We start from the raw sequence: 18,665 nt of genomic DNA, 5'->3' as shown, positions 1-18,665 counted from the left end.
GCATTTTTTCTTCTAAATATTTAAAAGTTGTCAAGGGCTACGTGCATGCATGAGAAGACATAGTGAGACTAATGGTTACCTGTGAGACATTTAACTATCTGCTTTTGGATCCATTGAGATTTTGTGTTGGACTTGGACTCTATGCAATAATATAGTTTACAGAACTCATTTTTCTAAAGACAGAGTTGTTCTCTCCTGTTGCTGGGGCTCAGACTGATGATGTGAATTTAGTACCTCCATCCACCCTCGCGGCTGGAAAGCTGACAGGCAGGCGTGCATGGAATGACTGGCTAGGTTTAGGGGCACTGTCTTCTAGGCTGTTCCAGAATGCAGCCAAAGAGTAACTAGAGCCAGATTTATTTTAGGAGAGAGTCAGTCATTTCACGAAATGTCACTGTTTCTTCAGCTGGCCACATTGATAGCCAACGTGCATATGTATTTTTCCTCCTTATCCCCTGCTGATCTGCGGCCTCTCCATTCTCATTTGCCCTCCTCACATCTGGAGTGTGAGATATGTAAATTGCAGCATGCCACAGTTAATAAGCCAGTCCCCTTTCAATTGGATTTTCAGTATCCATGTATATTAGCACTTGAAGATGATAATGCAATTTACATTTTTTTCCCTGTCATCTATTAATCTGACTTCCTGGGGATGGAACTTGTTAAGAATGCCAAAAGTCCAGATGACAGGTGCAGCACATTCACTTTGACTTTCCTTGTCTCTTCCCACACAGACTTTAAAAAGCAACAACAACAACAACAAAAAAAAACATTGAATTTGTTATTAGTCTAATATAGAGTATATATCATGTACTGTTAAAATATAATAGTCAATGTTATCATATAATAACAGTAAAAAATTCCGGAGACTGGCATTTTTTGACCTCTTAAATTTGAATCTTCAGTATTAAAAAAGGTATGAAAAATATTAAGCTTTTGTCAGAAAGCAAAACAGTACTTCCTCAAACTTAAAAAAAAGCATCTTGTTTATACACATGTTATCACGTGGAAATGGCAGCGGTGTTTGAAGAGAATATCCAGTGACACAATTTTCTTATTCAGTTAAATTTTGAGAAAATGTCTAATTTGTTGTCCAAATGGTTTTCCTACTTTGTTATTACGAAATATAAAAACCTTGTCCCGAGGAGAATAGAAATGTTAACATATTTTATGTGTTCTAGGTGTATAATAATCATAAACTATGTTGCCAGCATTTCAAATCAAAGTGTAGTTGTCATCAAATTTTCCACAGCCAATAATTCTTGTTGGCAAAAATAATGGTAGGGAGTCTGTTTCCTTCCTGGGTGGAATGAGCCCTCCCCGGTTCTGTCAGGATCTCCTTATAATCCCAGGGCCTAGCACAGTGCCCAACGCATAGGAAATACACAGTAAGTATTTGTTGAGTGAGATAAGTAAATAAAAAGTTATTCCCAATAAAATATAATGAAACTTCTTCAACTTGGAAGACGGCCTACAGATGATAAAAGCAAAGTATAGGAAAGGACTCATTTTCTTTTTGTGTCCTAAATGTTTTCAAAGTTAACTTTCCCATCATTGCAACAGGAGAAAGACGTCTAAGAAGTCTTCTCTAGGAGGGATGTTTCCATTTTCTTTCATGTCTCAATGAGTCGACTCACTACTTTTTAGCTTTCTGGACTTGATAAATATAATTGGATAATCAGGCTAATGAGGAATTCTCTTTATGAAGAACCCTTGATAGTTTTGTACCCCGATAAAGATATTATGGTTGACTAATGTTCTTTGGCTCACTGTGTGCATTGTTTGAGCTACAATCCAACAGTTTGGCCCTCATAGAGCTTATGTTACCTAGTGAGTTGACAAATATATAATTAAATGTCAGTTAGTGACATGATAAATGATACTCTTTGATAAAATGAAGAGTATGATAAATAAAGCTCTTTCCCTGAAATAGGAGGGTCAGGGAAGACTTCTCTGTTGGAGTAGCATCTGGGCAAAAAACTAACTTAAGCCATGCAAACATCTGAGGAAAAAGCTTTCTGGGAGAGGGAACAGCAAGTACAAAGGCCCTGTGGCAGAAACATGCTTGGCTACAGGCTCAGGGGGGTGCAAAATGACCAGTGGGGCTGAAGCAGAGGAAGCCTCCGGGAAGAGGCAGAGGATAAGGTTGCAGAAGGTAAGATCATGAAGAGTGAGGAGTCATTCAGAGAGGGGGAGGAAGTCACTATAAAGCACTTAAAATATTTTTATTATGAAAGCTTTCACTGATATATAAAAGTTGAGAGTATAGTGTGGTGGACTGTCATTGCCCAACCCTTCCCACTATCAGTGCCCAATCAGTCTGGCTTTGTCCACCCTGCTCCTATCCTCAAAGGGTTTGGAACCCATACATCAGATTTTTTTCAATTGTAAATACTTCATTATTTGTCTCAAAATCATAGGAACTTTTTAAAAGTTAACCACAATACCAAAAGTATACCTAAAAAATGACCATTATTCCTTAATAACATCAAATATTCCGTTAGTATTTAGTATTTCACCAATTGAGTCATAATTTTTTTTAAGTTGATTTGTTTAAATTGGGATGCAGGTCAGGTTTGCTAGTTGATCCTCAATGGATTGCTTGCAATCTTTTGACCCCTGTTGCTTATATACTGGTGGCCAGGTATAGAGCCTTGGTTAGATAACTGTTTAATTATTATTTTTTTTGGCAAGAATCTTTCATAAGTGATGTGCTACTTCCTATTGTATCACATCAAGAGACACAAAATGTCTGTTATGTTTTGTTTTGTTAATGATACAGTGAAGATCATTACTTAGATCATTGAAGTTTCAGTTCCTAATTCCATAATTGGTTTGCATTTACTGATTGGAATTCTTCTAAAAACAACAACAACAAAACCTTCCCTCATCAAATTTTTAGCTGAAGTGGAGTTGGAGAATATTGTGCTAAGTGAAGTAAGCCAATCCCAAAAAAACAAAAGTCTGAATATTCTCTCTGATAAGTTGATGCTGGTCTATAATTGGGAAGGGGAAGGCATGGAAAAATGGAGGAACTTTGATTGAGCAAAGAGGAGGGAGGGTAAAGCAGTGAGAGCAGGAAAGACGGTGGAATGAGATGGACATCATTACCCTGGGTACACGTATAACTGCACAAAGAGTTTGATGCTACATCTTATACAACCAGAGAAATGAAAAATTGTGTTGCAATTGTTTACAATGAATCAAAATGCATACTTCTGTCATATATACCTAATTTAAATAAATAAATAAATAAGTTTCTGAATCTATATGGAACAGAGACAAATCAAAAAAATTCAAAAAAGATATACCATCAATGTATCAATGTTAGTTTTAAACTGATTGGGACTTCAGAAGTGATCATTCTGTTTTGAGGGATGAATTTCAGATTGAGAAGATACCATATAATAATGACTTGTAACCAACTAATGAATGTAGAACATTTTCCAGGGACACAGCATGTGAAATCCACCAAGACCTGATCAGATCTGGGTCTGCCATGTTGCTATTCCTCTGTTGAGTTTCAGAGTAAAGGCAGAAAGAGGATGAGGGGGCTTAACATGCTGGTCCTGATCTTCACACAGAGAGACATTCACTGTAGTAGAAAATGCCATTTCCCTTTGCTGAAACTTTGAAAGAATTATTGCCACGTTTGCATCCTGTCATGGCACAAATGTAAAATCATGACTCATTTTTTTCACTTCTTGAAAAGTTGTATCTGCCATTTTCATATTCGGATTTTTTTTTTTTAAAGTTTGGAGGCTGGGCATGTTGGAAGGAAGACTAACAACAAAAAGTGATTTGGAAGTTTCATCTGGAGAGCATTGACATATAGGATAACACTTTAAGATATAGAGTAATTGTGGCTAAGTCTCTCATAGTAGAGGGGAAAGAGCTCAGAATAAATATTTCTGGCTTTGAATGGTGGCCTGATTGCTCTGGATCTAAGTACAGTGAAAGGGAGTACATCAACTGAAGTAATTGCTTAGCTTGCAGGATGACAGAGCTGCCCAACTCATCATGTCTGAATTAATTCTAAACCAGCAAAGCAATATATAATAGTATATTATGTAATTTAATACAGTCATATTAAATGCACAACTTCAATATTGAAATGTGTTGTAAAGAATTTCTTAAAGAACTTTCTCCATATTCTCTTATGGATATGTGAATTGATTATGAAAAAATAAATAATTCTGATCCAATTTCAAACATTCCTCATTTAGGAACTTGAAAAGATTTAAAAACATTCCCCTTAATATCTCAACCAGCTTCCTAAACCTTTTCCCACTGTCTTTAATTCCTTATGGAATGAGGAAGAAGATACGTGGATATAGAATAAAATAAGACAAAATGCTTTGGGATTTCCTTGAATCCTGCCTTCCACAGCATCTTTTGTTTTTGTTTTTTTCGTTTTCTCTCAAAGCCTCAATTAATATTAAAGTTTCCACATGTGCCAGCTGCTCTCCAGTTTATAATTCCCCACAAAACCTTTGCTGGCTGTGGTTTGATCTCCTCAGGAAAAAAAAAATGAAAACAGTGCTTATCTCTTCAGGATTCTGTTGTAATCAGACTAGACTGTAGCGTTGAATTCCGTGGGGTTTTCTAAAATCAAATATCTTGGTGTAATTTGTACTTCCTTTTATTTGCATGCCATAAATTCCTGGCATTATCATTTAGAAACCAGAATCAATTGTAAAGCAAAGAATCCAACAACTCAAATTTAATAAATTTCATGAGTCCTGTTCATTAATTTTTATTACTTGCTCCTACCATAGGGCTTTTATGTTTCCTGTTCCCATTGCCAGGAACACTCTGTTCCTGGGTCTCTCCAGGCTGGCTCCATCTCCTCTTCATGTCTCCGTGAAGAGGTTGCCTCCTGAGGGAGGTCATCTTGGTTGTTCTAACCTAAAGCCCCTTCCCGTATGGTCACTTGACCATGTGTTATTTTCCTCAGAGCCCCTTTTCTGAACTCATCTTGTCCTATTATTCCAATGTTTTAAATCCAGGCCACTGGAAGGACAAAGATGCCAGTGTTGAGACCAGGAGGCTGTTCAGGAATGGGTTTGGCATGGAGAGAAGGTCAGAAGATGACCTTGAATGGCTTTGTGGAGCCTTTTGGGTGCTAGACAGAGGTTCCCCCTCTGGGCTGGTACAGTTGGGGTCAGCAGAATGGGCTGGATGTCAGCCTCCAATTCTGCCCCTCAGCAGGACATCTTTATGCACAGTTGCAGACAGAAGCATTAATCGGGAGCTTCGGTTTGAGATATGATATGTTCACAGCCAATGAGATACCTCTGGGTAGCCGGGTATGAGTTTGAAGTCTGGGTTTGCAGAGAGAACATCATGTGTTAGGGTTACAGAGGCTTCACAGGAGACTTTTCTTTACACATATTTATACATGGATTGCATTGGATATAATGTATCTTTTTTTCCCCTACTTGTTCATTGTCTCATCCATCTTCATGTAAGAGGAAGTGGGCTGTGACCATGTCTGTTTCCTAATCAACTATATTCCTCAGCCTGGCAGAGTGGCTGGCACCGGGCACTTAATAAACATAATTAACTGAATAAATTAATTGGGAATACCACTATTTCCTACTGTTCTGTGGCTTCATGAAGCTGTATGTCCATCCATGTCACTTGTTTCCATTTCTACTCTTCTCCCAAAGCCCAAAGAGAATTTCAATTTTGTTTGTCCAGGCTGAGTACATAGCTCAGTGGTACAGTAGTTGCCTAGTGTGCACAAATCCCTGGGTTTAATTCCCAGCACCACAAAACAAACAAACCAGAAAACCCTCCACCAGTTAACACCATTTACACATGATTACTGAAAGGAAATTTAAGTTCAAAATGATTTTACATTTATTAAGATTGCCTTGCTGCTAAAACACACCAACATGATTGGAAAACTGAAAATGAAGAAAAATAAACTCGATTTAGATAATATATTCCTTTCATGATGGACTTCTAAGCTTCTGGCCAATTCTTGGAGGGACTGTTAGTTTTCCTCTTACATTTAGTCTTGCTTATTGCTGAGGGTTCACTTTTAAGATTGCTATGTTGCCAACAAGCATTCTGTTTCTAGCTAGTGAGATGACTGAAGAGTTCAGTGTTTCTGTCACATTTAGACCCAAGACTGGAAGACTGGGGTGCTTAGAGCCTCAGAGTTTTTGTTTGGAATGGTCGGTAATGGCTTTGCACTAGAGGGGAGGCTCACACCTGGGTATGCACCAGTTAGTCATTGCTGCATAACAATAGAGCAAGCCAAAATTTAGTTGCTTAAGTAATAAGCATTTATTGTTGACCACAAGACTATGGTTAAGCTGGGCGGTTCTTCTTGTACTGATTGGGCATTCTTTTATCTTGGGGCAGCAGCTCTGCTCAACTTGGCTGGGCTCTCTCTGATATCTGGGGATCATCTGGCTGAAGCTAGTCTGGCATGGCCCTCGCTGGAATATCTGGGATTTCCTCCTGCAGTAGGTTATACCAAGCTTGTTCACATGGCAGTGGCAGGGTTTCAGAGCAAGACTAGAAATACCAAAGCCTTTTGAGGCCTCACCTTGAACTTAGTATAGTACAACTTGTGCCTCTGTCTATTGCTCAAAACAGGGAGCAGAGAAATGAACTCCATATCTGGAGGAGAATCTGCAAAGGCACAATGCAGAGTGTGGGTATGAAGAGACCACTCATTAGAATCATCAATCCAACACATGGGCCAGAAGGATATATGGGGGTGAGGGAATTGGTGTGAATCTCCTTTGATTAAAGAAAAATGTGCCGTGAAACCTGAGCTTCTCTACTGGCTTGTAGGCTATAAGGCTTAAACTATACTCCTCTCAGAAAAGAGAATCTCATTGAAAGTCCATCTGTAATTGTCAGGGAGACATTTCTAAGGTAATACACCAAGATGCCCTTTGCACATGACCTGGCATAACCACTGTTTTCCTTGATCATGTTGGTTTTTCCACAAATGATGAATGTTCTCTTCCCTTGTAGGATTATTCCCATATGTTGACCTGTGTTACTGAAAGAGAGAAGTTTATCGTACCCATCAAAGCTAGAGGTGCACGGGCCATCCTGGATTTTCCCGATGAGCTGAATTTTTCCAATTGTCCTGTCAAATACAGCACTCAGAAGATTCTACTGGTACGAAACATTGGCAACAAGGACGCTGTGTTTCACATCGTAACTCATAGGTATGCATCCCTTTGGCTCTTGTTTCTGAGCATAGATAAATCAGGTCAGCACAAGTAATTTGCTAGAATAACATTCGGGATGGAATGACTTGTTATAATCTCCAACTGCAAAGCTGGGAAACCTCACTGATACAGATTAGACTTCCTCTTCATCCTACGAGGAACCTAAAGTTCTTATTTTATATCCATTTCTAACCAAATCTCTCACCTGTTGGTTATGAATTTATAAATAAGTTGTTTTGATCGAGAAGTTTTGTAATTGGCTGGATTGTTTCTATTGCTGTTTTAATAAACATCACAAACTTAAAGCAACACAAGATCATTATCTTACATTTCAATAGGGCATATCCCTCTTTGGGCTAAAACTAAAATGTCAGCAGGGCTATGATCTTTTGGGCAGTATGGGAGAATCTATTTTCCAGCTTCTAGGGACTGTCCACCTTCCTCAGCTCATGGCCCTCAGTTGTCTCATCTGAAAAATAAGGGAAAGTATAGAGGCCTCATAACATAAGGCTGTTATGAGGACAAAAGTGAGTTAATGGACATAAACTACTGCTACATAGAGAGTACTAAATAATAAGTGTTTGCTCTTTATTTATTTTTCTTAAAATGAGCCAAAGCCATTTGGCAGGCAGAATAATAGTTTTCCAACTATGTCAGTGTCCTAATCCCCAGAACCTGTGAGTGTGTAATGTTACATGGTAAAGAGGGGTTAAGGTTACTAATCCGCTGACCTTAGAATGGGGAGATTATACTGGATTTTCTGAGTGATCCCAAAGTAATCACAAGGTTTCTTAAAAACAGAACAAGGAAGAAGAGGATTTCAGAGGGATGAGATTTGAGAAGGATTCAGCCTGCTATTGCTGACTTTGACGATGAGAATACTGTGGGATTGAGAGGGTGTATCAAGAGCACAGGGGTAGTAAGTGATGGACTTGAATAGAGTAGCTGTAGTGTAGACATCTTGGGACAATATAAAGGATGGTGAGGAAATCCCTAATGTAAAGGAACTCTCTTATAAGATGGGAAAGAACCATTTTTCTGGGGTATGAGAATGGTGACTGAATGGTGGGGCCTTAAAAGAGCAACCAGCTTGAGAAAACAGGAGGCAGGGCTCAAATTGTTTTCTTCATCTTTAAAAAAATAGTGTGTATATTGATCTAGACTATGAGCTCATTTTACAGAAGGTTCTTTTTTGGGGGAAGCCTTTGCTGCTTAAGGACACATTTCTCTAGAAAGGATTAGCATTGTCTTCTTCTGGTTCCCAGAGGTGAGACCCTATAGTGGTCTTTTGGTAATTTCTTGCCTGAGACTTTCCTGGACTGGTGGAGTATATTTGAACCTCAAACCTGCATAAGATGCAAAGTCCAAAGTTAAAAATTTCCTAGATAAATTTTGTTTCTCACACCCAAAAGCAAGACAGACATTTTTCTCCTTACTGATAGGAGGATATTTGTGGGTCTTCCTTTCCCAGGTTTATACAAGGATTTGGTACCAGTCCTCTGACTTGAGCATCTCAAAACCTTGTCTCCTGTTCCAGCAGGGCTGTTAAAAACCTAGGCTTTTATGCTTTGGAGAGCCCAGGGCTGACCTCGATTTAGCTTGGTGGCTCCCTGCTCTGATTCTTAGTTTCCTCTTTGTTTTGGAATACTGTGAGTTTTCCTTAATTTTTTGTGCATGTCCAGCTCTACATTTGTATTTTATTTTATCCAATCTTCCTATGTATTTTCTGGTAGAAGAGTTTTCAGGCTAGCCAGTCTGCACATTTAGGTAGTACTGTTGCCATATTGCAGGTCAAGGGCATATCCTTTGGGAGGAAATTTGTATTTATTCTTCCAAGTATCCCAAGAGAATCACTGTCACTGAATCATTTCATGTAAGATATATGTTTCTGCCTGGTATTCCATTTCTCCTGCAATAAAAGCTATCTTTACTATTTCTTGTAGAATAAGTTTACTATGAATTCAGTTTATGTCTATCTGGAAAAAAATCCTATTTTTTCCTTTATTTCTATAAGACATTTTCTCTACTGTATAGAATTTTGGGCCAACATTTATATATACACATATTTTCCCAGTATTTTAAAGATGTCACTCAATTGTCATTTGGCTTACATTTTCCTAATGAGAAGTCTATTGCCATTCTTACCTTTGTTCCTCCTCTTATTGTTATATCTTTCCCTTGGGCTGTTTTCATGATTTTGTCTTTATATTTGGTTTTTAGCAGGGTGAATATGATGTATCTAGGTATAAATTTTGATTTTTTTTGGCTTGTTGTTTTAAGGATTTTGTTTTGCTTTTGTTTTGTTTTACTTTAATCCTCTTGAGGTTCTATGAATTTCCTAGATCTTTCATTATTTTTTGGAAAATCTCATCCATTACCTCTTCAAATATTTCTTCTGCTTCATTGCATCTTACCTTTTCTTCCACATGGAGGCAAGTTCTGTCAGCCACAGGTAAAAGCCACTGGTAAAACCATTTGTACATGTCCCATCTCCCTGGGAGAAGGGGGATTGCCTGTCTTTAGATTTCAGGCAGTTTGCTCTGAAACCTCAGCTCTCTGATAGGTTCAAGAAAAGTTGTGATTTTGTTGTTCTGCCAGTTTTGTTTTGTTTTTTTCATTGTTAGGATGAGAGAAACACTTTTCTCCTTTCTGTATCCTAAAGGGAGGCAAGACTCTCTGAACTACTTTAAATAAATCAAAGCCAAAGTTCTTTTGGAAATTAGTGTCTCCTGACATCATTCATCAACCTACTAAAGCCTTTGCCATCTCATGGTGTGAGCCTCACATATTTTGATTTAGAAGGAAGGAAGTGGATGTTCAATTGGCTCACCATGACTTAGGAAGAACCCATCTTTTTTCATTAAACAAAATACAACTACCATGCATAATACACATTAAAATTTTCCTATTACATTGATATTTTTATATATGAAAAAGATAATCTACCTAATTTGAAAGAAAAGTGTAGGAAGTATATCTTCCTTAACTGCTTATCTGAATCTTAAAAATTACCCATAGATGGGAATTTCCTGCCTATTAGATTCATGTAAATGTGAAGCAAAATTATATTTAATAATTTGCAGTTGCAAGAAGAGATCTAAAACTGTTCTATCCATTTGACAATGTAAATCATATTTTCTTTTTAAAATTTTTAATTTGTTACATATGACAACAGAATGCATTATAATTCATATTACACATATAGAGCACAATTTTTCATTTCTCTGGTTGTACACATAGTAGAGTCACATTCTTCGTGTCTTCATACATGTACTTAGGAGAATGATAACCATCAAATTCCACTGTCTTTCCTACCACTATACTCCTTACCTTCCCCTCCCTCCCCTTTCCCCCTTTTCCCTATCTAGAGTTCATTTAATCCTCCCCCCTACCCTGCATCATGTTATGAATCAGCATCCTTAAATCAGATGAATCAGTCAGCATTTGGTTTTGGGGAACTGGCTAACTTCACTTAGTATTATATTTCTCCAGCTTCATCCATTTGCCTGCAAATGCCATGATTTTATTCTCTTTTAATGCTGAATAGTATTCCATTGTGTGTATGTACCACATTTTCTTTATCCATTCATCTACTGAAGGGCATCTAGGTTGGTTCCACAGTTTAGCAATTGTGAATTGTGCTGCTATTGTGAATTGTGCTGCTAAACATTGATGTGGCTGTGTCCCTGTAGTATGCTGTTGTTAAATCCTTTGGGTATAAACTGAGGAGTGGAATAGCTGGGTCAAATGGTGGTTTCATTCCCAGTTTTCCAAGGATCTTCCATACTGCTTTCCAGATTGGTTGCACCAATTTGCAGTCCCAACCAGCAATGTATGAGTTTGCCTTTTTCCCCACATCCTCACCAACATTTCTTGTTTGTTTTCTTAATAGCTGCCATTCTGACTGGAGTGAGATGAAATCTTAGAGTAGTTTTGATTTGCATTTCTCTAATTGCTAGAGATGTTGAACATGTTTTCATATATTTGTTGATTGATTGTATATCTTCTTCTGAGAAGTGTCTGTGCAGTTTCTTGGCCCATTTATTAATTGGATTATTTGGGCTTTTTTGGTGTTAAGATTTTTGAGTTCTTTATATATTCTAAAGATTAGTGCTCTATCTGACATGTGTGTGGCAAGAATTTGTTCCCAATTAGTAGGCTCTCTATTCACTTCACTGATTATTTCTTTTGCTGAGAAGAAGCTTTTTAGTTTGAATCCATCCCATTTATTGATTCTTGATATTAATTCTTGTGTTTAGGAGTCTTATTAAGGAAGTTGGGGCCTAATCTGACATGATGGAGATTTGGGCCTATTTTTTCTTCTAATAGATGCAGTGTCTCTGGTTTAATTCCTAGGTCCTTGATCGATCCACTTTGAGCTGAATTTTGTGTATGGTGACAGAGAGGGGTTTAATTTCATTTTGTTGCATATGGTCAATCATATTTTCTTAATATGGAAATAATTCTAAGGTAAATTGGGGAACCAACTCAAGGACTAGCCAGAAACCATGAGGACATCCAAATTTCCATTTTACAGGTGAAGGAAGGAAGGCAGGAGGACAGAAATGACCTACCCAAGTCTCTCCAAGAAACTAATCTCAAAACCTGGATTAGAACAAACATGGGTCAGTTCTGGGCTCCTTTGTTCTCAGATCCGTTTTTTGTCCTGTCCCTACTTTGGCCCAGTATCATTGTGGGACTGAGTTAGCCTTCCACTACCTCCTGAGGCTGGCTGGATTCCAGCTGAGTTGGATCCGTGGGGGCACTGGAAGGAGATTGGAGAGTAGGAGGAAAGAAGGAAGGAAGGAGCTAAGATATTCTTCTTCTTCCTCCTCCCCCTCCCCCTCCCCCTCCTCTTCCTCCTCCATCTTTAGCAGAGTCCCCAGCAGCAGCTGCAACTTCTCTGTGGTCTTAGATGCTGTCAGACTGGCCTTCCCAGGTTCCAAGTTCTTCCAGGTAACCCTAGAACCCCAGGATGTATAATGCTTCATCCTTTCCTTTCATCTCCAACCTAGGGGTGAAAATGGCTCACTGCAGTTAACAGTCCAAGTGTTACTTCACCATCTTAGGTTAGGCTTCTCATCTCCCCCATTTTCTATGCAACTAAGTCTCTCAAATTGCCTCTTTGCAAATTTTTTTTTGTTGTTTTCCTGCTTAGATTTTTCATGAAATGGTATTTTATGCTTTTTCCACAAAATGCATATTTTCCAACCATTTTGTTAGTTCCATGAGCTGCCTCAAACCCTTCCAATCAATTCTTATTCTGAATTAGCCTGTTGTTTGCAACAGAAATCTCTGATAGCTACAATGAGGAAGAATGTGACTGAATTTGTGGTCAGATCATGTTGAATCAGAATCTTTGGGAGATCCCCAGGTAATGTTCTAAAAACTGTAGAGGTGATTCTGTTTCCTAGGGAGGGTTCTTGGATTAATGTGATTATTAATACACTTGATAGAGCAGTGGTTGTACTTTGGGAATTTGGAGTCAAAAGCTCAGTTCACTCTTAGTCCTAGCTCTTTTAAGGCTGATATATGACTAGAAGTTTATATATGTATACATATTGTTATTGAAATTATGTTATTTTATGTATATGTTAAATACATATTATTTTGATACATATTCTTATATATATTGTTAATGAAATATTTAATTGATGATTAAGTTTATATGATGGTTAGTTTTATATAAATTGTAAAAGTAAAACTTTCTTTGTACATCTGTTTTCCCCATTAGAATGTGAGCTTCTCAAATGCAAGGATTGTATACCTTTTCATTTGTATTCCCCAACATCTAGCAAAATGTCAAGAATAAATAAGTGTTCAATAAATGTTTATAGGATTCCCATCCAACAATATATCACAAGGGCAAAGTACAACTATAAACCTCTACAATAATTTAAAATAAAAAAGACATGTACTATAAAATGGGCATGATGTTTTTTACACTAATAAAAGGAGCTGCAGTGTTCTATAAAATATACAGAGAACATAAACAATTACCATTCAACTTTATTACAAATTTGACCTAAAACTCTAGTAGGTCCCAGAATAACTTTGACTATTAAAGTGGGATTAATATTGGAAGGTAAGAGAGACAGTGATTATTAAGAAGCAATTTTGAAGCCTAAAGCCTCAAGTTAGAAATTAAAGAAGAAAGGTTACCTGAAGAGAAATACTAATATTTAATATTTAATATAGTAGGACCAATATTTAGACTTCTGTTATAGTATTGAATCATTTGGATGGAATAGTTTCAGTTCTTAAGAATAACTCATGATGGAACAAAACATATTTCTTGTGACTCATGGTTTTTCACAAAACTGAATTCTGTCCATAATTAGGTAGTTGGTATTAATGAAGGCTGATATCAAGACCAAACATTTTGATAGAGCCAGCCTTATGCTCTTGAGGAACGATACTTTTTTTTTTATTGGATACTTTTGACTTCTTTGTAAGAGCCTTTTCTGATACTTGATATTTTTAAGCTGGTTCAGCTCGTCTCTAATAAAACAAAGTACAAAATCAAATTACAGACAGCGGTTAGGCACCAGAACGTAACACACTCCACCAATTAACACTGATTTATTGAGAAAGCTTAGGTAGCTCCAAGTGGCAAAGGCGATCCCAGGTGATTTCCTAACCACTGAAGAAGTGGAGTGTAATCTAAGCCTAACAATTAGCACGAAGGAAAGGATCCATTCCTGCTCTTCAGAATTTGGACTCCTGCAGGTCCTAGAGGCGTGATATCAAGTGTCACTTTCTCTGTGGAAAATTCACAGAGAATTTTGTGTTCTGCTATGTAATAATATCCAATTCACTTCAAATCTGCTCTTCTGCTACCAAGAAATATTTGAAAAGGAGGTATAATCACAGTGCAGAAAGAAAAGTCCTGGGAAGGAGTGGCAAAGAGAGAGGAAGGGACTGCCATGTTTTCCCCAAGCCAGGAAACCTGGCCTGCTCTCAGCTCTTCAGGTTCTCACTGAGGCCAGAGGAAGGACAGAACTTTGACAGTGGAAGACTCACGAGTTCCATGAAGCAGGGATTCTGGAGCTACTAAGAGTTTAGTCCTTTTCTGTTTCACCAAGATGTTATAAAAGTTAAAGAATGAATGAAAATATTTTTATTCCCCTTTAGGATTTGACTGTAATGCAATTCAACAACCTCTCCGAGAGGCTCCTGGGAGTAGAGAACTGTGTGTGGGGTACAATGATGGCTTCCATGTTCAGGGGTGGCTTGGGGCAGAGGGACAGAGCAGGGGACCTGAGGCAGCTTCCCTCCCAGCTCTCCCACCATCTGGCTGGGCAACCTTGGGCATGTTGCCTACCTCTTGGGGTCATCTATATTTTCATATCTAAAACACAAATACCAATACGTACTTTTTAAAGGTATTTTGGAGGATTACAAGAATTGACATATGTAAAATACTCTCCAGAATGGAGTCTGTGCCCATGGATCTGCTCTCCTTCAGAGGCTGTTTCTTTAAACTTCTTTCTGTGTTAGTTTCTTTCTTTTTTTTTTTAATATTTATTTTTTAGTTGCAGTTGGATACAATATCTTTAACTAATTAATTTATTTTTATGTGGTGCTGAGGATCGAACCCAGGGCCTCGCTCGTGCTAGGTGAGTGCTCTAGGGCTGACCCCAGCCCTCTGTGTTAGTTTCTAACATTACTTTCCATACTGCTTCTTGCAATGGCTAGAAACTATTGACAGAAGAGGAGAGAAAACCCAAATTCCATGGGAAGGAACTCTATTGTGTGTACCACACCAGGAGCTTTGCATAAGCAGGTTCTGTTGAAAAGGGGACTGAGTGTGGAATGTGGTCAGCCACTTTGGAAGGAGGAGGCACCAGGGAAGGGCTGGGTGTTCTGATACGACCCTAGCGGTTCTGGATTGTTACAAGGGGCACAATCTACTTGGAAGGCAGAACAGGTGTAGTGCTGAGGGAGCTTGTGGACGAAGAGACCATGGTTTCCCACTCACCCCACCTGGGAATGTGACAGGTGCAAGGGATATTTGGGCAGAGGTATGTATTCTCAAAATGTGAAACCTGGTTGGGAGCAGATTGTGTGAGACTGTGGATGCCTAGGATTTGAACTTTATTACACTGACCCTGAGGACTACCGAAGGTGTTTGAACACATTGATGTGTTGTGGGAATGTTTCACAGTGTCTCTGGAGCTGTGGGAAGGACGGAGGGGAGAATGATAACAAGCTTGAACTTGTCTTAACACCCAAACTCATCCTCAGGTTTGTCTTCCAGTACCTCAGAACTGCCAGTGAGGGAGATAAAAACAGCAATAACAAACATAATAATAAGCCCTTACACAGCATCTCCTACGTGCCAGCCACTATTCCAAGCACTTTACCTGTCCTGATCCCTTTAGTCTGCAATATAACTCTACGAAGTAGGTGCATCATGGCCCTTGCTCTGTAGATAAGGAAACTGAAGGTCATGGCAGAGCAGGGTTGTGGACTCGATGCATTGGGACTCGCTCCCACCTGGCCTCTGGAACCTCCACTCCAAGGGGCCTCTACGGCAATGCCTGGTGCTTGCAATAGAATAGGGACAAGGAGTAGAGGGAAGGACAGAAAAAAGAAGGGGGATGTCAAGAAGTGAAAGGAAAGGACATCAGAGTAGAGAGCACCAGAGAAAATTAAAAACTGCCCCCGAGGCACCAGTGCCAAGAGGCTCGAGGGGTCCCGCAAGAAGAATCTTAGGTACCACCCAGCCTTAGCCTGGCCAGAAGCTCTGTACCCTCATAACAGAAAGCTTAGGTTTTCTGGAACTGAGTTCATTATCTAAAGCAAATATTTAAGGAATGATGACTCTGAAAACTGTTGTGATCGAAGTAAATAATCAGAAACAGCTTTGCCTGCCAGATAGATTGTACAACACATTACTTTGAAAAACTAGCAATTTAAAGAAGTGAAATGGACCGTGAAAATAATTAAATGGCCTGAGTTTCCTATTTAGAAGGAAGAACTCCATAAGTTATTTAAGGTACTTCATGATCAGATCCGGCTTCTCTTTTGATAGTACCTTCCAGGACAATTAGGCAAAACCGTTTGCTGTTCCCCAAACCACACTCACTCCCCACAATGCACCCCCATATTCTATTATGAAAGCATAGACCTTATCCTGCTTGATTTCCAAATGCACTCTCTGCCTTCCTGCTGCCTCTTCTTGTCCAGGAAGCTGACCTCTGTGCCTGGGTCAACAGGCCCAAGTGCCTTCTGGCTTCTGGATGGCCTCAGCCAAGGACAGTCCCCACAGGCACTTGGGCAGGCTGATTTTACCCCACTGTGTTCACTGTGGGCCCACCTGGGCTGGCCATCTCCTTTGACTAAGGTTCCTTGCCCCTCGCAAGGGGGCTTCTCTTAAGGACTCTCATGTGGGTTTCAAAATCATTCCTTCCCCATGGTCCTTTGGGCCTAGAGATGGTGACAGCTCAACTGCTACTAACCCTGGGCTATTGCATCATTTCTGGTAGTTCCCTATACTCCTCCCACCACCCCCTTAAAATAGATCTTTGTTAAACTGTCTTTGGAATTTCTTATACCATCACTTTCCTTTTGGGTATGTTTTTCTACTATGGTACCCTCTGTCCACAGGACTTCATGAAATTTGATGTTTTACCCCTTGGAAGCCACAGCTTTGCATACACGTTTTAAGTCTGTCCCTTAATGAAATCTTAGTCTGGAGGACACAGACTGGACTTTATTTGTTTGCTGTCACCCTAACCCAATGCAAGAGCCCAGCAGGAATACTCCATGAATGTTAAAAGAAGGGATGAACGGCAAGGACACAAACAAGAATATTATCCCATCATTTAAGTTTCTCTCATGTTTGCTGATCTGTTACTGTTATTTTAACATTAAAGCTGAAGTTCTTTCACATTAGGGAGAAGGGCATACTTTCCTACTGAACCCTGAAGCTGCTGTGTCCGACCTGACGTGCGTCTCCTCTCCTCCTCTCACACGGGTTCGAAGTGTGCTCTGATGCTGTATCTCCATACCTGTTGCAGGCCTTTCTCTGTGAAGCCCACGGATGGAATTCTTAACGTGGGGGAGTCCACGCAACTGGAAGTAGAGTTTGAGCCGCAGACCATTGGCAATCACAGTGGGAGGCTTGTCGTGTGTTATGACACAGGTATGGGCTATTCTCCGTTTAGAATTCAACACATTAAGAAAGGTCAGGTGGGAGATGTAATGAAGATCAACTAGAAACAGTGTTTGACTGTATCAGAGTAAGCTAAGATCCACGAGGTAAAGAACAGAAGAACAAATGTCTTCATTGGAAAAGATGTTGAGCCAGATATAAATCTCATCTATTCCCCAGCGCTTGAAAGCCTGAGGAATACTGTGCTCAGGAAAGAAATTAGACCCAAAGTTATACAGGTGGGTGAGGCTAGATCCATGTGAATGAAAACTTGAATTAATGGATACCCCCATGGGTTTTCCATTTGACTTACTGTTGTATTTGTGTAACATTTTAAAAATATATGTCCAAGCTCAAAATGTTTTGTATGTGTCCATTAGTCACCTATGTAAGATCCAGTTACTTCAGTCTTTAGAACATGCAGACATCTTACTTAATAACTATAGGAATGTAGGATGGTAATCATCACCACTAGCATTTTCTTGGCCACACCTATGTAATCATGAAATCACATTATTTTCACAATTATTTAACTTATAAACAGTAGCCTGCATGGACATTATGCCATCTCAAAAGCTCATTTTCAAATTAATATTTTATCATTCCCTTTTCTTACTTTATGATTTTTCTCATTTGTTTCTCATTTCGCTTTTTAAAATTTGTTTTAATTAGTTATACATGACAGTAGAATGCATTTATGCACTTTGATATATCATACAGAGATGGGTATAATTTCTCATTTTTCTGATTATATATGTTATAGAATCACATGGGTCATGTAGTCCTATATATATTTTATATATATACATATATATATGTATATAAATATATATATAGGACTACATGACCCATGTGATACATACATACATAAAGTAATAATGTCTGTTTCGTTCTACTATCCTTCCTATCCCAATGTCCCCTCCCCTCCTTTCACCCCCTCTAACTAATCTAAGGTAACTCTATTTTTCTCTAGTATTCACCCCCTTATTATGAATTAGCATCCACATATTAGATAAAAATCAGACTTTGGTTATTTGGGATTGGCTTATTCCACTTAGCATGATATTCTCCAACTCCATCCATTTACTGGCAAATGCCATAATTTCATTCTTCTTTAAAGCTGAGTAATATTCCATTTAATGAAAAAAAAATATATATATATATATATATAAATCACATTTCCTTATCCATTCATCTATTGAAGTTTTACCCATTTGTTGTTGATTTAACCAGAGAATCTGCTTGTAGGGAGAAAACAGAAGTACACAGCAAAGGAAAGAGTTATAAATGACATCTAGCTGACA

General features: G+C 38.7%; 1 protein-coding gene across 2 annotated transcripts in view; it reads left to right on the top strand.

Annotated features, from left to right (window-relative positions):
• The window catches only part of Hydin (HYDIN axonemal central pair apparatus protein), a 380,287-nt gene that overhangs the window by 79,273 nt on the left and 282,349 nt on the right, over nt 1–18,665 (top strand). Inside the window, exons 9-10 of one of the 2 annotated variants that reach the window (XM_048792466.1) lie at nt 7,000–7,199; nt 17,228–17,352. In XM_048792466.1, coding sequence (XP_048648423.1) covers nt 7,000–7,199; nt 17,228–17,352 — 325 coding nt within the window. Of the gene's footprint in view, nt 1–6,999; nt 7,200–17,227; nt 17,353–18,665 lie in introns of those variants that run through there. The other variant, XM_048792467.1, reaches the window with a different exon arrangement.

The sequence above is a fragment of the Marmota marmota genome, unplaced genomic scaffold (genome assembly GCF_001458135.2).
Source record: "Marmota marmota marmota unplaced genomic scaffold, marMar, whole genome shotgun sequence".
Classification (NCBI taxonomy): domain Eukaryota; kingdom Metazoa; phylum Chordata; class Mammalia; order Rodentia; family Sciuridae; genus Marmota; species Marmota marmota.
Note: the sequence above shows the minus strand (reverse complement) of the source record. Positions and strands in the feature narration are given on the sequence as shown.